This window comes from Zeugodacus cucurbitae, chromosome 5 (assembly GCF_028554725.1).
Source record: "Zeugodacus cucurbitae isolate PBARC_wt_2022May chromosome 5, idZeuCucr1.2, whole genome shotgun sequence".
Taxonomy (NCBI): domain Eukaryota; kingdom Metazoa; phylum Arthropoda; class Insecta; order Diptera; family Tephritidae; genus Zeugodacus; species Zeugodacus cucurbitae.
In genome coordinates, this window is record NC_071670.1 from 20805657 (window position 1) to 20827190 (window position 21534).

The 21534-nt window shown below is 35.9% G+C and overlaps 1 protein-coding gene across 5 annotated transcripts in view; it reads left to right on the forward strand.

Annotated features, from left to right (window-relative positions):
- Positions 1-17158, forward strand: part of LOC105215036 (uncharacterized) — a 31472-nt gene extending 14314 nt beyond the window's left edge. For all 5 annotated transcript variants that reach the window (XM_054230453.1, XM_054230450.1, XM_054230452.1 and 2 more), the window contains exons 2-5: positions 8142-8318; positions 8378-8460; positions 14977-15086; positions 16784-17158. In XM_054230453.1, the coding sequence (XP_054086428.1) occupies positions 8275-8318; positions 8378-8460; positions 14977-15086; positions 16784-16990 (444 nt within the window). In that variant the 5' untranslated portion in view covers positions 8142-8274 and the 3' untranslated portion in view covers positions 16991-17158. The remainder of the gene's footprint in view (positions 1-8141; positions 8319-8377; positions 8461-14976; positions 15087-16783) is intronic.
- The last annotated feature ends 4376 nt before the right edge of the window (positions 17159-21534 follow it).

Consider the following 21534-nt stretch of genomic DNA (forward strand, 5'->3'; position numbering starts at 1 on the left):
TTGGAGTTGCTCAACGTCAGCTTACACAGCCGTATTAGTTTTACGGGAATACCAAATTCAGGCATAGTGGCTTAAAGGCAGCTCCTTTTCGTGCTGTCGAAAGCTGCTTTAAAATCGACGAAAAGGTGGTGTGTGTCGATCCTCTGTTCACGGGTTTTCTCCAAGATTTGGCGCATGCTGAATATCTGGTCAGTTGTCGATTTTCCAGGTCTAAAGCCACACTGATAAGGTCCAATCAGTTAGACTGTGGGCTTTGGTCTTTCACACAGTACGCTCGATAGAACCTTATAGGCGATATTCAGGGGGCTTATACCACGGTAATTGGCGCAGATTGTGGGGTCTCCCTTTTTCTGGATCGGGCAGATCACACTGAGATTCCAATCGTCGGTCATGTTTTCTTACGACCATATATATATATATATATTTGGCGCAGGAACCGCTTTAAGCGATTATAGCCGAATCCACCAGAGCGCGCCACTCATTCCTCCTTTTTGCTTTTTGGCGCCAACTGGAAACACCAAGTGAAGCCAGGTCACTTTGCACTTGGTCTTTCCACCGGAGTGGAGGTCGTCCTCTTCCGCGGCTTCCTCCAGCGGGTACTGCATCAAATACTTTCAGAGCTGGAGTGTTTTCTTCCATCCGTACAACATGACCTAGCCAGCGTAGCCGCTGTCTTTTTATTCGCTGAACTATGTCAATGTCGTCGTATAAATCGTACAGCTCATCGTTCCATCGTCTGCGGTATTCGCCGTTGCCAATGTTTAGAGGACCATAAATCTTGCGCAAAACCTTTCTCTCGAAAACCCCAAGAGTCGTCTCATCGGATGTTGCCATCGTCCACGCTTCAGCGCCATACATCAGGACGGGAATAATGAGCGACTTATAGAGTTTGATTTTGGTTCGTCGAGAGAGGACTTTACTTTTCAATTGCCTACTCAGTCCAAAGTAGCACCTGTTGGCAAGAGTGATTCTGCGTTGGATTTCAAGGCTGACATTGTTGGTGTTGTTAATGCTGGTTCCCAGATAAACGAAATTATCTACAACTTCAAAGTTATGACTGTCAACAGTGACGTGGGAGCCAAGACGCGAGTGCGCTGACTGTTTGTTTGATGACAGGAGATATTTCGTCTTGTCCTCATTCACCACCAGACCCATACGCTTCGCTTCTTTATCTAGTCTGGAAAACGCAGAACAAACGGCGCGGTTGTTGCTTCCGATGATATCAATATCATCGGCATACGCCAGGAGCTGTACACTCTTGTAGAAGATTGTACCCTCTCTATTTAGTTCTGCAGCTCGTATTATTTTTTCCAGCAATAGATTGAAGAAGTCGCACGATAGTGAGTCACCCTGTCTGAAGCCTCGTTTGGTATCGAAAGGCTCGGAGAGGTCCTTCCCGATCCTGACGGAGCTTTTGGTGTTGCTCAACGTCAGCTTACATAGCCGTATTAGTTTTGCAGGGATACCAAATTCAGACATCGCGGCATAAAGGCAGCTCCTTTTCGTGCTATCGAAGGCAGCTTTAAAATCGATAAAAAGATGGTGGGTATCGATTCTTCTCTCTCGGCTCTTTTCCAAGATTTGGCGCATGGTGAATATCTGGTCCATTGTAGATTTTCCAGGCCTAAAGCCACACTGATAAGGTCCAATCAGTTCGTTGACGGTGGGCTTTAGTCTTTCACACAATACGCTCGACAAAACCTTATATGCGATATTGAGGAGACTTATACCACGGTAGTTGGCGCAGATTGTGGGGTCTCCCTTCTTATGGATTGGGCAGAGCACACTAAGATTCCAATCGTCAGGCATGCTTTCTTCCGACCATATTCTACAAAGAAGCTGATGCATGCACCTTATCAGTTCTTCGCCGCCGTATTTGAATAGCTCGGCCGGTAATCCATCGGCCCCCGCCGCTTTGTTGTTCTTCAAGCGGGTAATTGCTATTCGAATTTCTTCATGGTCGGGTAATGGAACATCTATTCCATCGTCATCGATTGGGGAATCGGGTTCGCCATCTCCTGGTGTTGTACTTTCACTGCCATTGAGCAGGTCGGAGAAGTGTTCCCTCCATAATCCCAGTGTGCTCTGGACATCCGTTACCAGATTACCTTCTCGGTCCCTACATGATCACGACCATATTCTACAAAAAAGCCGCATTTCGACGCCGCATTTGAATAGTTCGACCGGTAATCTATCGGCCCCGCCGCTTTGTTGTTCTTCAAGAGGGCAATTGCTATTCGAATTTCTTCATGGTCGGGTTGTGGAACATCTGTTCCATTGTCATCGATTGGGGAATCGGGTTCGCCATCTCCTGGTGTTGCTGCCATTCAGCAGGTCGGAGAAGTGTTCCCTACATAATCCCAGTACGACCTGGACATCGGTGACCAGATTACCACATTGATTTCTGCATGAAGATGATCCGGTCTTGAAACCTTCGTTAAGTTGCTTTATTTTACATAAAATTTTCGGCCAGCTTCTCAAGCTCTTCATACTGACGCATTTCGGTCTCTTTCTTTTTTTTGTCTGCAGATGCGTCTCTCTTCTCTCATCAACTCTCGGTATTTAACCCATCCCGCACGTGTTGTGGGCATTTGCAACGTTGCGAGGTAGGCAGTGTGTTTTCTCTCCGCTGCGAGACGGCAATCCTCATCATACCAGCTCGTTTTTTGTCGTTGCCGAAATCCAATTGTTTCGACTGCAGCGCTACGCAGTGAGTTTGTCATGCCGTTCAACAGTTCCCTTATACAGAGAAGCTGTTGAGTGTTCTCAGAGAGCAGGAGTGCAAGTCGAGTAGAGTATTTTTGGGCTGTCTGTTGTGATTGCATATTTTCGAAGTCGAACCTTCCTTGTGTTTGTTGACCGGCGTTCTTTGCTGCACAGAGGCGAGTGCGTATCTTCGTTGCAACCAGATAATGATCCGAGTCTATATTTGGTTCACGAAGCGTACGCACGTCTAAAACACTGGAGACATGTTTTCCGTATATCACAACATGATCGATTTGATTACGTGTGTTTCGATCAGAATGCAGCCATGTTGCTTGATGAATTTGCTTGTGCTTGTCTGCTATTACAGACGACAGAGTAGTTAAACATAAATGGATATAACAAACAAACAATTGAAGTTATAAAATTCGGAACACATGATCTAGGTACGGAAGGGCATATATGGTTCATTGTTTGATAAATTAGCGAGAAAAAACCCAAGAGAGAGTTTTGGTATATTTATCACAAACCGCTAAAGCTGACAAAAAACTTGGAAAGTAGTTAAATAATTAGTTACTCCCTTAATAATTTCACTTTATCAAGTAGTTTTCCAAAATAGAATTTAACATACCTAATCCACAACAATGCGTGGCCCGGCCTCTAAAATATACAGTTTTTCAAGTAACAGTTTACACATTGAAATACACTTTTTTTTACACAATAAATACACTTTTTCACTTTCCGCTGCAAAATTTATTACTTTTTACTTCAGTTCAACTTTTTTTTTGAATCAGGGATGGTTACATACCGTATTTAAAGATCTTGATACGTACTCATGTCGTAGAGTGTTTTGGCGCGCAGTTTCATGAGAAATCTATATGTTGCACTCTTCCTAGAACTCTTTTGTAAGAACACACATCGAAATTTTTACAATTTGGTTAAGTTTTCAAGACATTAGGCACTGTACATGTCCACTTACATAATTATAATTTATGACCTTTTCCTCGCTTTGGTTCTAGTATTTCCTTGTTTTCCGATCAATTTTAGCCATTTAGAAGGTGAAAGAAATAATTGCTGTTACATCTCAAACATTTTTACCCCATTGGGGATTATGGGGCAATAATTGGACCTCTTCAAACTAAACTCTTTGCACGGCATATTAAAAAGACAATATTGGGTACTTTAGATATGAAAAAAGCAAAAATGAATCACCACCTAATTGACAAATTCATTGAAAAAGCCTTTACGAAGAATAGTTAACGGTAAAGTACGGTTAACTGTATAACACGTGCTTATAAATTGTGTGTATTTGTAAACTTTTGTTTTTGCATTGCTTTCGCAGCTTTTTTGCATCAATTCTAAATACAAGGAAGGTTACATCCCTGATTTAAAAAAAAGTTGAACTGAAGTAAAAAGTAAAAAAAAAATTCTGCGAAAAGTCAAAAAGTGTATTTATTTTCAATGTGTAAACTGTTTCTTGACAAACTGTATATATTTTTTCACAGTATAAATACATTATTTTGAATCAAATAAACAAAAACATTTAAAATAATTCAACGTCGTTGCAGCTTATTTCTTGTGCAAACTTTTACTGATATTGGCGCCAGTATAACAATTAGCCAGTATAACAAGATATTTAAATTAAATGATACTTTAGGTTGAATTCTAATTACAAAACTGAAAAATCAAAGAAAAAATTACAGGAAATGTGGATTCAATTATATCTTCTGTCCAATACATAATACAACGTTGTAATTGAGAAAATAGAGTTGTTGATGAACGTCGTATGGCTCCAAACTAAATTTTTAAAGAAACTGATGAAAGTTGATTGATACGTAAAATTAACAGGCGTGCAACCGAACATTTTATACTCTCGCAATTTATTGACATAGTTTTACACACAATTTGATCCATATATTCGGCATAAAGTCCAATTTAATAACGAATCAGCATATATAGTATGTGAGGACTGATGTAATTCCTGAACCGATTTCACGCATTTTCACAACCAAGGTACGCTATATCCAAGACTATACGCTCACTTAGTTTTGCTAAGATATCTCACATATTAACCTATAAATGCGGAATAAAGACCACAATATTTTTGGAAAACCTATAATTAGGTATATGGGTGCTATGGGAAGTTATGACACGAATTTAATAATTTTAGGAACAGAGACACTCATAGAAGAAAATAATTTCCTCTGAATTACATTAAAATATCTGAGAGATTTAATAATATATTCGGTGAAAAATTACCCTTAGGCACTTCATGTTCGATATCCGGGGCCTTGAAAAGTATTACAGTATGATTTTTCCGTTGAAACAATTCCTAGAAAGTCATGTAATCCTGAAAAATAAGGAGAATTCTTATATGGAACTGTCGTCATGTGATAGAAACGGCGTCAATTTAATATTTGAATATAATTCAAACCAAATGCGGCTGCGCCTCAAACGCTCCATTGACTGGATTGATTGGAACACTATTTCCAACATTTCGGCGGCTATCTCACAAATAAATGCATCAATTTTGGTTTCCAGTATTCGAAGCAGGCTTGTCGCTATATAGGCGTTAAAACGCACGATAATTTAAAAATTTAATTTTTTTTACTTACTAAATAATAGTATGTATCTCCAATCGATCTGAATAAAATTGTAAGAGATAGACCCTTTGGACCCGCCCATCAAGACTCGTCAGTTTTAATTTAAAACTTAATTTTTTCTGTCACATCTTTGGGAGGGGTTTTTTTTAAGGCCGATACATGGCGAATGTTTGATCAGAAGTGTATGAACCCGTCATATGAATAGAATAAAATATGATAAAAGTACTAAAGTTTATTAAACAGCAGATATCTTCTTCTTCTTGACTGGCGTAGAAACCGCTTACGCGGTTATAGCCGAGTCCAAAACAGCGCGCCACGTATCCCTCCTTCTGGCAGTTTGGCGCCAATTGGTTATACCAAGCGAAGCCAGGTCCCTCTCCACCTGGTCCTTACATCGGAGTGGAGGTCTCCCTCTTCCTCGGCTTCCACCAGCGGGTACTGCATCGAATACTTTCAGAGCTGGAGCACTTTCATCCATTCGAACAACATGACCTAGCCAGCGTAGCTGCTGTTTTTTTATTCGCTGTACTATGTCTATGTCGTCGAATAACACATACAGCTCATCGTTCCAACGTCTGCAGTATTCGCCGTTGCCAATGTTTAAGGGACCACAAATCTTCCGCAAAACCTTTCTCTCGAAAACTCCTAGTTACGTCTCATCGGATGTTGACATCGTCCACGCTTCTGCACCGTAAAGTAGGACGGGAATGATGAGAGACTTGTAGAGTTTGGTTTTTGGTCGTCGAAAGAGGACTTTACTTTTCAATTGCCTACTTAGTCCATAGCAGCACCTGTTGGCAAGAGTGATTCTGCGTTGGATTTCAAGGCTGACATTGTTATTGCTGTTAATGCTGGTTCCCAGGTAGACGAAACTATCTACAACCTCAAAGTTATGACTGTCAACAGTGACGTGGGAGCCAAGACGCGAATGCGCTGACTGTTTGTTTGATGACAGGAGATATTTCGTCTTGTCCTCGTTCACCACCAGACCCATTTGCTTCGCTCCCTTATCCAGGCGGGAAAAGGCAGAACTAACGGCGCGAGTGTTGTTTCCAATGATATCGATATCATCGGCGTACGCCAGTAGCTGTACACTCTTATAAAAAAATTGTACCTTCTCTGTTTATCTCTGCGGTTCGAACTATTTTTTCCAGCATCAGGTTAAAGAAGTCACACGATAGCGAGTAAACCTTGTCTGAAACCTCGATTGGTATCGGACGGCTCGGAGAGGTCCTTCCCGATCCTGACGGAGCTTTTGGTGTTGCTCAACGTCAGCTTACACAGCCGTATTAGTTTTGCGGGGATATCAAATTCAGACATTGCGGCATAAAGGCAGCACCTTTTCGTGCTGTCGAAAGCAGCTTTAAAGTCGACCAATATATGGTGTGTGTCGATCCTCTTTTCACGGGTCTTCTCTAAGATTTGGCGCATGGCGAATATCTGGTCAGTTGTTGATTTTCCAGATCTAAAGCCACACTGATAAGGTCCAATCAGTTTGTTGACGGTGGGCTTTAGTCTTTCACACAGTACACTCGATAGAACCTTGTATGCGATATTTAGGAGGCTGATCCCACGGTAATTGGCGCAGATTGTGGGATCTCCCTTTTTATGGATTGGGCAGAGCACACTGAGATTCCAATCGTCAGGCATGCTTTCTTCCGACCATATTTCGCAAAGAAGCTGATGCATGCACCTTATCAGCTCTTCGCCGCCGTATTTGAATAGCTCGGCCGGCAATCCATCGGCCCCTGCCGCCTTGTTGTTCTTCAAGCGGGTAATTGCTATTCTAATTTCTTCACGGTCGGGCAATGGAACATCTGTTCCATCGTCGTCGATTGGGGAATCGAGTTCGTCATCTCCTGGTGTTGTACTTTCACTGCCATTCAGCAGGCTGGGGAAGTGTTCCCTCCACAAACACAGTATACTCTGGTCATCAACAACTAGATCACCTCTGTGGGTCCTACAGGAGTGTGCTCCGGTCTTGAAACCTTCAGTTAGTCGCCGGATTTTTTCGTAAAATTTCAATTTCGAGCATTACCCCTGTCGGCCAGCTTGTCAAGCTCTTCATACAAACGCATTTCGGCCTCTTTCTTTTTTTGTCTGCAAATGTGTCTCGCTTTCCTCTTGAGCTCTAGGTATCTTTCTCATCCCGCTCGTGTTGCGGTCGATCGCAACATTGCGAGGTAGGCAGTCTGTTTTCTCTCCACTACGAGACGACAATCCTCATCATACCAGCTGTTTTTTTTTCTTTTCCGAAAGCCAATGGTTTCGGTTGCAGCTGTACGTAAGGAGTTTGATATGCCGTCCCACAGATCCCTTATACCGAGATGCTGATGAGTGCTCTCAGAGAGCAGGAGTGCAAGTCGAATAGAAAATCGTTCGGCTGTCGGTTGTGATTGCAGCTTCTCGATGTCGAACCTTCCTTGTGTTTGTTGACGTGTGCGCTTTTCTACACAGAGGCGGGTGCGTATCCTAGCTGCTGCAAGATAGTGGTCCGAGACGATGTTGGGACCACGAAGCGTACGCACATCAAAAACACTGGAGACATGTCGTCCATCTATTACAACATGATCGATCTGGTTGCGAGTGATTCGATCCGGGGACAGCCACGTAGCTTGATGGATTTTCTTATGCTGGAATCTAGTAATACAGACGATATCAGAATCAACAAAATTGAATGTTAATTCTAAAACATGTTTATTGATTTTAATTCTGATTTCTATAATAACTATTATATATGTATGTATATGAAGAAATGGCGTTGCGCTTAACTGGATTTCAAATATTGAAACTAGTCAATAATTTGGATTTTGTTTATTATTTTGTTATTTGCAGATTGGAAAAAACATTGCACGCGCCTAAACGAATCAAGCGGTATACTTCCGAAAATCTGATATTGCAAAACAAAATTTATAAAAGCTAATAAAATAATACACTAAATAATTCAGTTTTTATTTGTATCGATAAAATGACAAGTGTTACAACTATGCCAAATTATAATCGACAGCAAAGGTAATATAGATATTACGAAAAAAACGCTAAAAAATTAATATTTTAAACATTTATTTTAGTGCCGACTCTGGTTGGGACAACCCCTTTAGACCTGGTGGTGATTTATCTAGAGAAGCTGATGAAATAGTCAACATGATAAGAGGTATTTTTAATTTTATTTTAATAAACTATACGTGGACTAATGGGTTTTAATACGCGTTAATAATAATAATATTATGTTACGCTTATATGGCCCCCGCTTAATTATGGACCATATTTTGCTACATCGTTGTTATACTCTCGCAACAAATTTGCTATAGAGTATTATAGTTTTGTTCACATAACGGTTGTTTGTAACACCCAAAACTAAACGAGTTAGATATAGGGTTATATATACCAAAGTGATCAGGGTGAAGAGTGGAGTTCAAATAAGAATGTCTGTCTGTCCGTTCGTCCGTACGTACGTCCGTCTACGCAAGCTGTAACTTGAGTAAAAATTAAGATATCTTGATGAAACTTGGCACACTTATTTCTTGGCACCATAGGAAGGTTGCTTTCGAAAATGAGCAAAATCGAAAACACATAAAGTGCCATAAATAAAGCTATGGAAATAAAATTTGGTATGAAGGATCGCACTATGAAGGGGCATATTTGGATGTAATATTTTTGGGGAGATAGGCGTGACTCCGCCACCAATTAGATTTTTTGTACATATCTCGGAAACCAATAGAGCTATATAAACCAAACTTTCTGCAGTCGTTTTTTGTAGCCACTCCTTAATATAGTCCAAAAATGAAAGAAATCGGATAATAACCACCCCCACCTCCCATACAAAGGTTAGGTTGAAAATTACTAAAAGGGTTAACTCACTAACGAAAAACGTCAGAAACACTAAATTTCACATAAGAAATGGCAGATGGAAGCTGCACTCAGATTTTTTTACAAAATGGAAAATGGGTGTGGCGTCGCCCACTTATGGGTCAAAAACCATATCTCAGGAACTACTCGACCGATTTCAATGACACTTGGTTTGTAATAGTTTCCTTACATCCCAATGATATGTTGTGAAAATAGGCCAAATCGCTTTACAACCACGCCTTCTTCCTATATACCAGGACTTTGAAAACGATCTGAATCGTTTACATTACAATATATAAATTAAGCACTAGTTAAGATATCGGTGCAGAACTTTGCACAAATACTATGTTTATAGTGTGGCAGCCCCACAAATAAAATCGCCGAAATCGGACCATAGGTTTTTAAGGCCCCATATATCGAACACGAGGACTTCGGTGCTTCTAACCTAATATTACGGTTTCCAACTTTCAATGAACTTTATACAATATATATGACGAATATGTGGGTCAAATTGTGTATTATATAATATAAATAAAGTTAAATAAATAAATTGCGAGAGTATAAAATGTTCGGTTACACCCGAACTTAGCCCTTCCTTACTTGTTTTTTATCTAAATTTACATATGAAATTCCCCGCTTAAGTGCCTTTCCCGCTTAAATGCATGTAATATTTAAGCCACAAATACAAAATTGTTTGCAATTTTCATCTTCTAAGTGCCTTTTCATAGTTTTGACATTTAATGCGCTGAGAATTGTCAGAAGGAAAGCATATACATACATAGTTTTGTAATCTTTTTTTTTCATAGTTATTGTTATTAATAAGTATTTTTGTTATTAATAAGAAATAAATGTGACTTTCATTCCAAAAGAAAAAAATTTAAGATCGAAGTGTTTGAGAAAAAGCTTGGTAAGTACCTCGAGGGACTTAAGCGGGATTTCTTTAAGTGCCTTTCCCGCTTAAGTGTCTCAAAAGTCTTGCATGTTAAGAAGGGGCATTTAAGCGGGGATTACTGTATTTAATATTTTGTCTATCTAACTTGTATGTAACAAAATAGACTAGGAAGTTCAATTTAGGTTTTCTTCTGATATTAAAAAATTTCGAAAAACGCATTAAATATACTAAATATTATATACAAATGATTACAGTTTTTTTCGGTTTTATTATTTACATATATTACAAAGCTTATTTGTATATTAAGATTATATCAACCCGTTTTTTATATATATATATACATATATCTTTATATATAAAATTCTTCTGTACAAGTATATGTTTATCTTTTTGTATTAATAGTTTATAATTATTTTAATTATATTTATTTGTTGATTATTTGGTTGTATTTGTTTTCAACAAAAGTGTTTAACAAACTCTTAAAACAAGTAAGGAAGGGCTAAGTTCGAGTGTAACCAAATATTTTATACTTTCGCAATTTACTGATGCAATATTATTAAGATAACACATGATTTGATTCGGAATAAAGATTAGCGGAATAAAGTGTTTTTGAAAAACCTATAATTATGTATATGGGATATAGGAGAAGTTAGGACCCAATTTTAACCATTTTTGGTAGAGAGACACACTATTAGAAGAAAGAGATTCCCTATAAACTACACTAAAATATCTGAGATATTTACCAATATTTTCGTTGAAAAATTACCCTTAGGTACTGAGCTCTTCATATTTGATATGCAGGACTTTGAAAATTTATAGTCCGATTTTGACAATTTTTCCCAAAAGTGATGCCACACAAGTTTCATTCCACTATCTTTCTTGGTTCCTAATTTACCTATACTATTGTATGTATGTTTGTAAGGAATATGGAATGGAAGAACCAGATGGAGAAGGACCTGTCTTCACTTGGTATTATCAATTGGCACCAAACTTCCAAAAGGGGAGATGCGTGTGTCTACGCCAGTCAAGAAGAAGAAGAATGGGGTATGACACTTTATAGGTTTTCTGTTTTCGACATTGTGTGGGGGTGGCAGTAGTCCGATCTCGCCCATTTACGAAAGCAATCTTATGTTGCCAAAAAAACACGTGTACCAAGTTTCATCAAGATATCTCAAGTAATCGCGTGCTCGGATGGACGGACAGATAGACATCCGGATTTCAAATCTACTATACTATACATAACTAAGCTATAAACGTGAGATTCGGTACAGGAGATCACTATAAGTTAGGGTATCTACAATTGAATTTATTTGGTAAGTGGGCGTGCCCCGCCCCTTATCAGTTTTTTGTATATATGATGTCGCAAGGTACTAAAGTTATATAAACCAAACTTACTGGACACATTTCATCATTACACAATTAAAATGGTACCAATCGGATAAAATCACGCCCACCCCAAAATATCTAAACTAGCACTAAATTTTATAGAAAAAATAGTTCACAAGAGCTGCACTCAGATTGGTATAAATATTTAAATTTGGTGTGGCGTCACTTTATGGTCCATAATCATATCGCAGGAACTACTCGATCAATTCCAGCCAAATTTTATTTATAATATTTTCTTGACACCCTGATATTAGCGGTAGAAATCGCTTTACAACCACGCCTACTTCCCATATTCCTCATTTTGAAAATACATCTTATTCGTTCACTTTACAATATATAAATCAAAAACCAACAAAGATAATGGAATGCAAATTACTACATTTAAAAGTTGTCCAAATCGAATTACTACTTTTCAAGTCCCTGGATACCGAACATGAGGACCTCAGTAGCTATGTAAAATTTTTTATCGAAAATATCGCTAAATCTCTCAGATATTTTAACTAAATTCAAATTTTATATATAATATTTTCCTGACACCCTGATATTATCGGTAGAAATCGCTTTACAACCACGCCTACTTCCCATATACCACATTTTGAAAATACATCTTATTCGTTCACTTTACAATATACATACATATAAATCAAAAAACAACCAAGATAATGGAATACAAATTACTACATTTAAAACTTGTCCAAATCGAACTACTACTTTTCAAGACCCTAGAGAACGAACATGAGGGCCTCAGTAGCTATGTATAATTTTTTATCGAAAATATCGCCAAATCTCTCAGATATTTTAATTAAATTCATACAGAATCTTTTTCTTATATTAATAAATGGCGAGAATATAAAATTTTTATATTCTTGCATCGGTTATTTATAACACCTAAAACTATTAGATATACATACAGTGACCAAAAAAAACTTAAACGGGGATCACTGTACATAAAATGATTTTGGAAAAAGGAAAATATATACATAGTTTTGTAATGTTTTTTTTTTCATATTTATTGTTATTAATAAGAAATAAATGTGACTTTCATTCTAAAAGAAAAAATGTAAGATCGAAGTATTTGAGAAAAAGCTTGGTAAGTACCTCGAGGCACTTAAGCGGTATGTATATGTACATAATAAGGTCGGGAACTTTTTATTATTAGTTTAAATAGATGCATCATTACATTCAAATGTAAAGAAAACTTCGATCAGAAATGTATAGTTTTTCTAAAACATAATTTCTTGGTCTCTCCCTCGAATAGGTTTAATGTACTCATTACCCTTTAATAAAAGTACGATATCTCGCCAGTACCATTGAATTTTGTTGTAAATATGGCTAACAGGAATTAGCCAGGAAATAGGAAATTAGACAGGAAATAGGATATAATATTTAATAAAATTAAAATCAACTTAATTAAGCAAATGCGGAAAGCACCAACAGCTATTTTTACATATGCTCTGACGCTCTCTTCTGTTAGTTTTTTTTTGTTAAGAAACTCTTTTCCTGCAGAAACTGGGCTAGTTACTAATAGTTAGCAGAGTGCTTACTTCCTGATGTGTGGTCAGCGTATTGGCGTATAATTGTTAATGAGCAGAAATTCATCATCTTACATTTTCATTAAGACCACAAATCTGGTCAATCATGCAATTAAAATGAGCAATATAGCGAACGAAGTAACTTTTCTTGGGATTCACCAGGACAGACGGCTGACGCGGAGAAAACATATAATGAGTAAAATACTTTGCATTAACATAAGAACAGCAAATTTAAGCAGCATTCTACTGTCCCCAGTAGAATGAAATACAGCGGAACTTCCATAACTCAAACTTCTATAACTCGAAGATCTCCATAACTGGAACACTTGAATTGGCAATAGCATTAAGAAGTCAAATTTCATACAAAGTTTCTTCCCTAACTAGAATTTCTATAACTCGAAGTTCTCCATAACTTGAACTCTTGAAGTGGCAATAGAAGGCAACTTTCATACAAATTTCCTTCCATAAATCCAACTTTTCGACCAGGGTATAATATAATACAAAATTTAAAATTTTATTATCGATGCAGAATTTTCAAAGAGTATGATATTACACTTATGGATTGCATAAATCATCTAACCCAAGGCATGGGATACAGACGTCAAGAGCCAAACCATAGCAAAGTGCAGCAAACAAAATTACAGAATACTCGTTTAATGTACTTTTTGCGAAGTAAATAACTAAAACTGTGGGTAAATCTATATTTTACATCATTGAGAAAATTTATATCGCTCATTTACTTGAATAGTGTCACAACTCAAAAAATACGAATTTTGAGTTGAGTATGCAGAAATGTGCGCAATTTCAGCGTCCATATTGTATAAGAATGTGCCGTTATTAAACTTGTTGTGTTGCATTATTTTTTAATCAAGATAACGACACTTCTCAGTTGTGCCAGAATTAGGCATGAATTTTTTTCTGAAAGAGAGACATATTTTGTGATACATAGATTGTCATAGAGTGAATTTGGTTTTCTTTTCAGAAAGAACGACATATTTTGTATATTTAATATATTCTACTGGAGATTTGTTAATAAACTTATGGAATTTTTCTATATATGCTAAATAAGAGACTATTAAAAAACTTTAAATCGCTCTCCTGAAAAGTCGACTTTTTTGAGTTGTGACACTATTCAAGTAAATGATATTATGTTTTAATGAAAATTCTATAACTCGAAGTCTCTCTAGCTCGAAGTTTTTTTTTTGTGGATTATGGTGATTCGAGTTAGAAAAGTTCCACTGTATATACATAAATTCGATGATTAATTACTAATCTGGGACTACCAAGAACTTTAACCCCATTGCATGAAAACCATTGTTTTGGCAATATGCTAGGGGTCATTGTCATATATATCTAAATTTGAGCTCTTGCTATTCGACTAATCGACTAACCGAATTAACCGGATAGGGCATTATTCGAATAATTATATTCGGTTTGCAGTAACGGCAGCGTAAGAACGGTTACAAACCGTATATTCGAATAATCGGTTTTAAGGTTATTTGAATAATTTTAAGAGCTATAATCTAAATATTCCACCAAATCGCATTGTTTGACAAAACATTATACATACATTAATTTCGAACACTAATATTCTTGTCGATTCACGTCCATATCCAGTCGTCAGACGGCTGACGCGGAGAATACATATAATGAGTAAAATAACGTTCATTAAGATAAGAACAGAGGGGTCAGTAGAATGAAATAAATACTTAAATTCGATGATTATCCAAACACTCTGGAAATTAAAATTTAATTTTTAAATAATATATTCCAATAAAACTAAGCGGGTAGGTTTATATTAGAAACGGCCATATTGTAGTAAATTTTATGAAAATATGATCCAGTTTTCAGTTCTTTTAACCATATCTAATTCGATTAGTTTTAAGTGTTACCGTTACCAGCAAACGGTTACGATCAGGTGAATTAAACTTAGTACAACATGCTCGAATGATAATATTAGCAAATTTAATTGGAGTTATTTATTAATTTGTATCCTATTCTTATTTTTCAGGTGGAAAGCCCATAACTCCAACTGAAGAGGATATTGTTAGAAACGGAGAACCAAAACATGAAGATGATCGCAGCAATACTGTAATAGAAGCCGTTTCTGATCAAATAAAGGTTTGTTAAAAAACATGTACATTTCGGTTAATTGAATAGATTTATCCACTGCTTTATTCGAATTGTATATAAAGTTACAAATGTCTCGTTCCAGAGTGTAAAAGACTCTTCGCTTAGCATTTAAAATAAAAATTTAGATTTTTCAATGAAACAATCTATGTATCACTATATAACGCGAAATTAAGTATGCAAAGTGATATATCCCATCGTACGAATCAGTTCTACAATAGAATTATGGCCGAATTTATTGATTTTGAAACTGCTCGATCGGCTCGACTCAAACTTATTTCACATAATTCTCACAACTCCTGGCTTATGTAGTGAACACATAAACGACAACAGGCGACAGGCAGCATCTGTCAAATATTAAAATACACTCGTTCTTAGGGGCACAAATATTTAGACAACATCACGACTTAACGGCAGCAGGCTTGCAGTAGTCGCTGTCGCCAAATTACAAATGTTTCTAATTTTGTCGACGACAATGGAAAGCTGTAGAGCTGCCACTAATATGGGAAATGTAATATTATTCAAAGATCTATGTAACAAGCATAACGATATTTTGCCAGCAGAAGCGTAAAATAGCTTTGATATATCATTTGTAATAACAATCGATTATTTAATACAAATAAATCGACTATTTATACATTTTTTGCGCAAAAAATTTCACGAGAATGTGATCCCGCCTCCTAATAAGTTGTTCAACGTCCACCATGAAAATGGTTGAAATCGGATAATAACCACGCCCACCCCAAAGGATATGTTGGGAATTACTACAAGTACTATACTAAACTCACTAACGCTAAACGCCTGCAGCACTAAATTCTACATGAAGATGGTACAGAAATGCGCGCTCACATTGGTATAAAACTGGACAATGGGCTTAGCACTACATACTTATAATTTAAAAACTATATCCCAGGAACAATTCGTAAAATTTTGGTACATAATGCTTATTCTTCTGAAATGTATCGTTTTAAAACAGTCTGAGCAAGCTTTATTGGGTTTAATTCTGGGGACTTCCAAGAACTTTAACTCCATTGCATGTAAACCATTGTTTTTGCAGTATGGTAGGGGTCATTGTCCTATATATCTAAATACTCCACCAAATCGCATTGTTTGACAAACATTATACAATAATTTCGAATACTAATATTCTTATAGATTCACGTACATATATTTCCATCTGACCCTATCCAGTCATCAACGGTAAAATTTTCCTTATTTTCAAGGAATTTTAAACAGGCGGGTTACTCAATATTTTATTTTTTATTACCGCTCGTCGTTTTTTTATGTTTTCTTCAAAGAGTATATTTATCAGACATCAATTGCATGAACCTCCTTAAAGAATTAATGGTCTTTACCATTACAATGCAACTAAAATTTTGAAATCAAAATGTAATATATCTTTCCTTCAAACAACTAAAGATATATTATTTACATATTTTCTCGCAAAAAACGCATTTCTTTTAATTAAGCACCGAAATGAGATAAGAGGTTTATTACTTGAGAAACGTTTATTGATAATATTAACACTCGCAATAGACAAATATTACCTGATTGAAGTCATATCCATGAAATATTATTGTATAACTTTTTTCATATATTCGTGAACAGTTTAGTCCACTTTAATGAAGATATCCTCATATTATAAAAATATGACCAATTCATATACACTTTCTTTTTCTATTTTTTAGGTTACTCAAAATCAGGCGGCACAAAATGGTACAAAATCAAGCAGTGTGCAAGCTGCTGTTGCTGTAAAACCTTCAATACCCACAGATAGCAATGGAACATCTTCGACTCAAGTCTCAAAAAAGGTAGTACCTGGTCCATCTTCGGCTAGTCATATCATAATTGACGAAAAGAAAAATACAAAGAAGGGATGCTGCTCAATACAATAAAAACTTGCTTTCGGTCTATACCAGTCAATCTTAATGACTTCTTTTAAATATTGCACTTGTTGATTAGATATTTAATGTATTTCAGGAAAGCTTAAATTCACGCCGTGAGAACCATGCTATAACGCATTCGAGTATATTTATTTATTTTTTTTTTGTTTTTGGTAATTACACATCACAAGTTGTACCAGTCTATCATTATAAAAGTATTTATGTATACACTTTTATAACAATGAACATTTAGTATAAACTAATCGTGTGTAATCGATTGTAGTAATATGATTGTCCGATATTATATTAAGGTATTTATTTAACACAATTAAATAATAAACGCCTAATTAATGCTTATAAAATATATGAAAGATGTTTTTACAACAAGTTAATTTATTCGAACTGTCAATAATAAGTGCCTTTTGCTTCTGTGGAAAAACCCGTTATAAAATTACATACATATATCATTAATTTTTAATAGATAATATATATGTATATCTATCATATCTTTAAATAACTTGAGCACAGCAATGTGTTATAATATTATGTAGTATTTTTTCCAAAGTGAGGAACCTGCAATTATTTCTTTGAACATTTGTCTACAGGGAATCCGAATATCATGACGATTGAAAGTTTCTTTCGAGCTGATGTATATAATATTCCGCCATATTCATTTCCGGGTCTCATATAATTACAGCTTTTCAATTCAATTACGTTGCAAATGAAATGGATTCAAACCTTATATTATTGCATTATCTTATATTACTTTTGTTGTTATTTTTATACAAAGAGAAAAATTGTGAACATGGTGATGGACCGCGTTATTCAGAGGCTTTTATATTAAGATGTTTGTTTTTCCTTTCTTGTATAAAATAAATGAAGAAAATGAAGGTAACTTTGTCGAAATTGTTTTCCATATATAGCATACGATTACAGCTTATCAAATTTTTGGCAACAAATGACAAAGTTTAGATTTTCGTAGTCCCCAAGGAACTTTTCTGAAGCTAAGCATAACAACCAACTAAATCAAAATTGCATTCCAAATATTTTTAAATCTATACTAATATAAAGCTGAAGAGTTTGTTTGCTTGTTTGAACGCGCTAATCTCCGAAACTACTGGTTCGAATTGAATAATTCTTTTTGTGTTGGATAGTCCATTTATCGAGGAAGGCTATAGGCTATATAGATAGGATGCGAGGAAACAGTGGTAAATGTGTAAAAAACGGGAAAATTATTTATCTTTGAGAAAATAAGCGAAAGCGGTTCAAGATACATAAAAGTTATGTATGAAAGAATTCATATGTTTGTAGTTGTTTTCTATATATTAGATATTTTTTTGTTTTAGTATATTGCTTTGTTTCTAATAGTTTCACAGTAATTAATACTTTTTTTGTTTTCATGTAGATTATTAATTAAATAATTAGTTTAGTTGAGTATAAATTTGAGAGTCGAATTGCAGGAAGACCAGTCTGGAGAAGTGTTTTCCAAACAACTGCTCGATATTGGTAATGGTATTATTGCTGTTGATACATCATCTGGATACATTACATTCCCTACCAATTTTTGTAAATTCTGTGAATCAAAGACCGAACTCATGGAGATGGTTTTCCCAAACATTGCTCAAAATTACGTAAATCACGTTTGGTTAAGCGAACGTGTTATATTGGCCGCAAAAAATGTTGATGTGAATGAAATGAATTTTCAGATTCAAGAGAAAATAGCTGGCGAATTGAAAAATTACATATTAGTTGATCCCATTACTAAAGAAGATGAAGTTGTCAATTATCCAACAGAATTTTTAAATTCGCTGGAATTGTCCGGCTTACCACCTCATAATCTACAATTAAAAATCGGATCAGTTATTATTATGCTACGGAACATAAACCAGCCACGTCTGTGTAATGGCACCCGGCTTGCGGAGAAGAAATTATTGAACAACGTCATCGAAGCCACAATTTTGAAAGGGAAGTACGAAGATGTTTTAATACCACGCATCCCTATAATACCGAACGATATGCCATTCAGTTTTAAACGTTTATAGTTTCCAGTGCGGCTTGCATTTGCAATGTCAATAAATAAATCGCAAGGGTAGTCGCTAAGTGTATGTGGCATCAACCTAGAAAATCAATATTTTTCATATTGCCAATTATATGTCGCCTGTTCCCGTGTCGGAAAACCATCAACATTATTTATATACGCTCCAGAACATAAAACTAAAAATTTAGTTGATCAAAAAGCGTTAGAATAGAGAGAAGCAGTGAATGGTATAAAGGCTATTGTTGCTTTCTAGAGCGCGCGTGATTTTGAGCTCAGTGTTTACTTCAAAATGCCCAGTTGTTCAATAGCGATTTGTAAAAAGATAAGTGAAATTATTGAACCCTATGGAATAAACACTATTATGAAAATATATATTTTGGTTTTTTGTTTAACAAAATTAGTAAAGTCCTTTTTAGGTATGACGAGACCAGGTAAATAGGTATTCATTTTTATATGGAGGATATATAGATTCCAGTGCAAATTGAATAGATACGCATATATGTATGTATAAGATAGCTCAGCTATACAAAATAAAGTAGTGCATCAAATTTACGCTAAGGCGCTACGAAGTTCGCCAGGTCAGCTAGTCTATTATAAAGGACCGATGTATGTGTATTATATTATATAATATTCTATTGTTCCGCGAGGGAGCAAAAGACTCCAGGGGATGTGAGATCGAAAAGTATATATTCGCACTCGATATAAGCCCCTGCCATCCGATTATCAACCTCATATACGCGCGGCACCCTCTGTGTGGTTAGCAAACGAGGTTCTGGCAACCGAGTAAAGGACGTATAACCTTATCATCTGTGTAACCTTATTATCTGTATCCATAATAATATGAGTTGGGGACAAGGACCTCTTTGCCTGCGAAAACGCGGCACTCAAGAATGATAGAAGACAAGATTACGACAGGCTGAAGCGTTCACGACCCACGAATGGGAAGAGGCAATAGAAGAATTGTCAAATGGAAAACGGAAATGTGAAACGTAGTGAACCAAATTGAATAATGTGCAGATAAAATATCACAATGAACGTAGTTCTTAAAATCTTCATTTATAAAATGATCCAATATAATCATGCATATTTATAATTAAATTTATATGTTTTCTTACAAAAAGTTCGCCATTTTGCCAACTTTTTTGTCGAGAAATTATTTCAGCTTTTATTTTATTTGGCAATGAACGTAACACAAACGAGAAAAGGAAAATTTTAGGGAATCACAGTAATTCGCGTTACACTCAAAAAAAGTCTGAAGGGGTATTTATTTTTATGTAAAAGTGACAATGTTTGACCACTTATTAAATATTATTTTAAATTATATAACCCTTTCATGCCCAATGTTGATGACGACCACTGCAAACGTTTTAAGCATAATGATTTAAGGGCATGCACTTGGAATGTCCGGACCCTTAATTGGGAAAGTGCCTCTGCCCAGCTGTTGATTCCGTCGCCGAATCATGGCATTCACCCCGGTGGATGAACGTCTTGCCACAATCCGCATCAAAGCGAGGTTCTTCAACATATCGCTGATTTGCGCCCACGCACGGTGGTTCCTCCCATACGACAAAAATTAAAAAGTCTATGTTTATATATTGGGCTTGTTGCTAAATAAATAGTTGCATATGCCATCAAATTTATGTATTTTGAGTTTGTTTTGATTATTTCTAACGGAACTTCTTGAGTGAAAGCAACATATGTACGGCCTTGCACAGAAGTAAATAGTTGACAAAAATAAAAGCGAAAGCAACGTGTACATTCAACTGCAAAAGTTTAATTTAAAAAAGTGTCTAAATAAAAATACTGAAAATGGAAATTAAAGTAGATGGTAATAGTATTATTTTTCAGTAATAACAAGTTTTTAAATTGTGCTGTTGTTTTTAAAATAACAAATTTTAATGAAGTGTCTTTTTGATTCAGTTTTGTTGTTCTTTGTTAAATGTATTTGGAGATTTAGTAACTTTGTCAATCGAATGCAGTGATCGGATTAGTGTGTAAATGTTGATATAAGTATATAGTTTAAAATAATATTAAGTTCATGTGCAGGGATTTGCAGGTTTCTAAATAAAGTTCATTAAACTAACCTAACTTTTTAGTTTCAAAGTGTATTTTGTACATCAAATGTGCGTGTTCATTGGTTTTTGCAAGTAATGTCAATAAACAAATGTAGAATTAGTTGTTGTTGTCTCACTCTCTCTCTCTGATAATTTTATTATTTACATTTCTTATCGTAGGAACGTCTCAACAATGCATATTTTCTATATTTTTGAAATTTGGTGCTCCAAAAATGGATCAAATACGACGAAAGGTCAGGAAGTTTTTGAAGATATAGTCAGAAAAACAGGTTTTGAAGGTGACGAACACCCGTTTGATGATATACTGAAATGTGTAAAATATTTATGCAGACGCATTGGGGTGATGTGGAAACAAAACCATCGCGTCAAGTCAGACGTGTTAAGAAACTACTCGGATTGGCTCTCTTACAAAGAGGTTGCTACCTTAAGTCTCGAAACTCTAT